Source organism: Perca flavescens, chromosome 18 (genome assembly GCF_004354835.1).
Source record: "Perca flavescens isolate YP-PL-M2 chromosome 18, PFLA_1.0, whole genome shotgun sequence".
Lineage (NCBI taxonomy): Eukaryota > Metazoa > Chordata > Actinopteri > Perciformes > Percidae > Perca > Perca flavescens.
In genome coordinates, this window is record NC_041348.1 from 31,796,269 (window position 1) to 31,801,268 (window position 5,000).

Genomic DNA, 5,000 nt, shown 5'->3' on the forward strand with positions numbered 1-5,000 from the left:
GCCGAAACCCAACGCTGCAGGAACTCCCTCGGCGCTGAAGTCCCCGAAACTCAACCTGTCTGAGGCTATTCAATCTTACTTATAGAATCAAATCCTAATGACAAGAGTTTACAATTATATTTTTTGGGGCATTTTTTAATATCATGTAGCCTAATGTAATGTATACTTTATTAATCCTGCAAGGGGAACTTACAATGTTTCATCGTAAAAAACACACTTCATTCAAAGTGGACAGAAACTAAATAAAACTACTGTAAATAATCAGGACTTTTAGCGTGTATAGAGCCAGCATATCTCCACCAGACTCCATGTAAATAATCAGGACTTTTAGCGTGTATAGAGCCAGCATATCTCCACCAGACTCCATGTAAATAATCAGGACTTTTAGCGTGTATAGAGCCAGCATATCTCCACCAGACTCCATGTAAAATAATCAGGACTTTTAGCGTGTATAGAGCCAGCATATCTCCACCAGACTCCATGTAAATAATCAGGACTTTTAGCGTGTATAGAGCCAGCATATCTCCACCAGACTCCATGTAAATAATCAGGACTTTTAGCGTGTATAGAGCCAGCATACCTCCACCAGACTCCATGTAAATAATCAGGACTTTTAGTGTGTAGAGAGCCAGCATATCTCCACCAGACTCCATGTAAATAATCAGGACTTTTAGCGTGTATAGAGCCAGCATATCTCCACCAGACTCCATGTAAATAATCAGGACTTTTAGCGTGTATAGAGCCAGCATATCTCCACCAGACTCCATGTAAATAATCAGGACTTTTAGCGTGTATAGAGTCAGCATATCTCCACCAGACTCCATGTAAATAATCAGTACTTTTAGCGTGTATAGAGCCAGCATATCTCCACCAGACTCCATGTAAATAATCAGTACTTTTAGCGTGTATAGAGCCAGCATATCTCCACCAGACTCCATGTAAATAATCAGGACTTTTAGCGTGTATAGAGCCAGCATATCTCCACCAGACTCCATGTAAATAATCAGGACTTTTAAGCGTGTATAGAGCCAGCATATCTCCACCAGACTCCATGTAAATAATCAGGACTTTTAGCGTGTATAGAGCCAGCATATCTCCACCAGACTCCATGTAAATAATCAGGACTTTTAGCGTGTATAGAGCCAGCATATCTCCACCAGACTCCATGTAAATAATCAGGACTTTTAGTGTGTATAGAGCCAGCATATCTCCACCTGACTCCATGTAAATAATCAGGACTTTTAGCGTGTATAGAGCCAGCAAATCTCCACCAGACTCCATGAAAATAATCACGACTTTTAGCGTGTATAGAGCCAGCATTGTTCCCATCAGAAACATGGAGACATTGTCTTGTATGTCACTTAAAAGTTAAAATTGGGTTGATTAAATGTTAATTTGTCATTGCCAGTCGTTCTGACCCTGCAACCTTAAACTTAAAACCATATGCGGACCTTTGAGTAATGACTTTGAGGATCCCTGCTGAGGCAGAACAGCAGCAGCAGATATAGATCCTGTGTGAGGTGATTTGTCTGCCGGACAGCAGCTCGTAACTCACACTATAAATATCTACGAAGCTCTAAATTTATCAGCAGAGACGTCACAGAAGGATGACGACACTTATTCCACTCAAACACTCTGAAAACACCTCAAAATACACACAAGCCTCCGCCAGCATGGACACTAACACTGGACCCTCTGTCTCCATGTTTCAGACTGTCTGATGGGACCAACAGTCTCTGACCTGGTCCAGTATTAAACCAGAACCGAGCTGTAATGTAACCCTACAGGACTAATGTTCAGCAGCAGTTAGAGTCCACTAAAAGTTCTGTTGTTGCTGCTGACAGACTCAGATTATTATTCTAAGAGTCTGACAACATTATGGGATGGATCCCTACAGAGATAGACCTTTTAGTTGAAGAGTAAGATCCTTTTAGTATAACCCCGAAATCACCATCACCAAACTCCACCAGACTCCATGTAAATAATCAGGACTTTTATCATTGTAAAACACACTTCATTCAAAGCGGACAGAAACTAAATAAAACTACCAAAAGCCGTCTTGGTTCATCTTTCCACTGTTCCAACAATCACCACTCTGGTTTGGTTGAAATAAACCCTTAATTCACCCATTTACATGTGGAGATATGCTGGCTCTATACACGCTAAAAGTCCTGATTATTTACATGGAGTCTGGTGGAGATATGCTGGCTCTATACACGCTAAAAGTCCTGATTATTTACATGGAGTCTGGTGGAGATATGCTGGCTCTATACACGCTAAAAGTCCTGATTATTTACATGGAGTCTGGTGGAGATATGCTGGCTCTATACACGCTAAAAGTCCTGATTATTTACATGGAGTCTGGTGGAGATATGCTGGCTCTATACACGCTAAAAGTCCTGATTATTTACATGGAGTCTGGTGTAGTTTGGTGATGGTGATTTCGGGGCTGTTTCATGTTAAACTAAAAGGATCTTACTCTTTAACTAAAAGGTCTATCTCTGTAGGGATCCATCCCATAATGTTGTCAGACTCTTAGAATAATAACCTGAGTCTGTCAGCAGCAACAACAGAACTTTTAGTGGATGGACATTTAAGGTGCTTAATTGCTTGTTAACTTTACACTGCTGCTTGTTTCTTGTCTGTGTGTGTGTGTCTGTGTGTGTGTGTGTGTGTGTGTGTGTGTGTGTGTGTGTGCAGGTGAACTTTGTGGTGTGCCAGCTGTGTGCGTTGCTGTCGGCCTTCTGGTTTCGTCTCTTCCTCCATCCCAGTAAGACCAGTCCCTTCATCAGACACGCTGTGGCCACTCTACTGGGACTCTACTTCGCTCTCTTCTGCTTCGGCTGGTGAGAAGACCAAACACACACCATGGGATTTACCCTGTCCATAACCAACCGAGTTAGTTTAGTTAGTTGGGTTTGGTTAGTTAGTTCAGTTAGTTTGGTTAGTTTAGTTAGTTTGGTTAGTTTGGTTGGTTTGGTTAATTAGTTTAGTTAGTTTAGTTTGGTTAGTTAGTTTGGTTAGTTTAATTAGTTTAGTTTGGTTAGTTTGGTTATTTAGTTTAGTTAGTTAGTTTAGTTAGTTTGGTTAGTTTAGTTTAGTTTGGTTTGTTTGGTTGGTTTGGTTAATTAGTTTAGTTAGTTTAGTTTGGTTAGTTAGTTTGGTTAGTTTAATTAGTTTAGTTTGGTTAGTTTAGTTAGTTTAGGTTAGTTAGTTTAGTTTAGTTTAGTTTAGTTTGGTTGGTTTAGTTTAGTTTTGTTAGTTAGTTAGTTTAGTTTGGTTAGTTAGTTTTGTTAGTTAGTTTAGTTAGTTAGTTTAGTTAGTTTAGTTAGTTTAGTTAGTTTAGTTAGTTTAGTTAGTTTGGTTATTTAGTTTGGTTAGTTTGGTTATTTAGTTAAGTTAGTGAGGTTAGTTTGGTTTGGTTAGTTTGGTTAGTTTAGTTTGGTTAGTTTGGTTAGTTTGGTTAGTTTGGTTAGTTTAGTTTAGTTTATTTAGTTTAGTTTAGTTAGTTTAGTTTAGTTTGGTTACTTAGTTTAGTTTGGTTACTTAGTTTAGTTTAGTTAATTTGGTTAGTTTAGTTAGTTTGGTTAGTTTGGTTAGTCAGGTTAGTTTGGTTAGTTTAGTTAGTTTGGTTAGTTAGTTTAATTTGGTTAGTTTAGTTAGTTTTGTCAGTTTGGTTAGTTTAGTTAGTTTAGTTAGTTTAGTTAGGTTGATTAAGTTTGGTTAGTTTAGTTAGTTTATTTATTTTTGTTTAGTTAAGTTAGTTTGGTTGGTTTAGTTAATTTGGTTGGTTTAGTTAGTTTGGTTAGTTTAGTTAGTTTGGTTAGTTTATTTAGTTTAGTTAGTTTAGTTAGTATGGTTATTTTAGTTAGTTGAGTTAGTTAGTTTGGTTAGTTTAGTTTGTTTGGTTAGTTTAGTTAGTTTAGTTAGTTTAGTTAGTTTAGTTAGTCTGGTTAGTTTAGTTAGTTTGGTTGGTTTAGTTAGTATGGTTAGTTTAGTTAGTTGAGTTAGTTTAGTTAGTTTGGTTAGTTTAGTTTGTTTGGTTAGTTTAGTTAGTTTAGTTAGTTTGGTTGGTTTAGTTAGTTTGGTTGGTTTAGTTTGTTTGGTTAGTTTAGTTAGTTTGGTTAGTTTAGTTAGTTTAGTTAGTTTAGTTAGTTTCTAACCCTTTTACACACCAAAATCTCACAATAACAACACAGAGGTCAACCCTGACAGACACGTGACAGAGGGATTTAAAGAGACAGTACTCCAAACACCTGGTGTGTGTCTGTGTGTGTGTTTGTCTCTGTGTGTCTGTGTGTGTGTGTGTGTGTTTGTCTGTGTGTGTGTGTGTCTGTGTGTGTGTGTGTGTGTGTGTGTGTGTTTGTCTGTGTGTGTGTGTATCTGTGTGTGTGCCTGTGTGTGTATCTGTGTGTGTGTGTATCTGTGTGTGTGTGTGTGTGTTTGTGTGTGTGTGTGTGTGTGTGTGTGTGTGTGTGTTGATATTATATAACAGAGACAGGTCCAGGATGTGTTAGCCTAGCTTAGCACAACAACTGGCAGCAGTTGGGAACTCTTCCAACAACTCTGACGGATCTCGTCAGCTAACTACCTGTGGTCAGTGTTTACCTGAAGTTGTATTTCCTGTTTGTGTCTCCAGGTACGCTCTTCACTTCCTGGTTCAGAGTGGACTCACCTACGGCGTCATGATCCTGACCGGAGTCGAACACATGCACAAGTTAGTTTCACCAAGTCCTCCTAACCACCACTGCTGCTGCAGGTGCATTCTGGGAGTGCTGGTCTTACAGGGAGGTGTGTTCAGGTGCATTCTGGGAGTATTGCTATCTTGAGGCAGCAGGAAGTGATCTCACCATTGACCAACAAAAACCTGGTCTAAAGTCAATAACTCAGCATTTCATTGTTATTTTAACAGAGCATTAGTCAAATGCTCCTAGGCTCGTGCACACACACACACACACACACACACACACACACACATGCTTGTTACACACACAGGGACG

At 39.0% G+C, this 5,000-nt stretch overlaps 1 protein-coding gene across 1 annotated transcript in view; it reads left to right on the forward strand.

Moving 5' to 3' along the window:
- Positions 1–5,000, forward strand: part of mboat2b (membrane bound O-acyltransferase domain containing 2b) — a 32,973-nt gene that overhangs the window by 10,675 nt on the left and 17,298 nt on the right. Inside the window, exons 2-3 of the mRNA XM_028605959.1 lie at positions 2,701–2,846; positions 4,640–4,717. Coding sequence (XP_028461760.1) covers positions 2,701–2,846; positions 4,640–4,717 — 224 coding nt within the window. The remainder of the gene's footprint in view (positions 1–2,700; positions 2,847–4,639; positions 4,718–5,000) is intronic.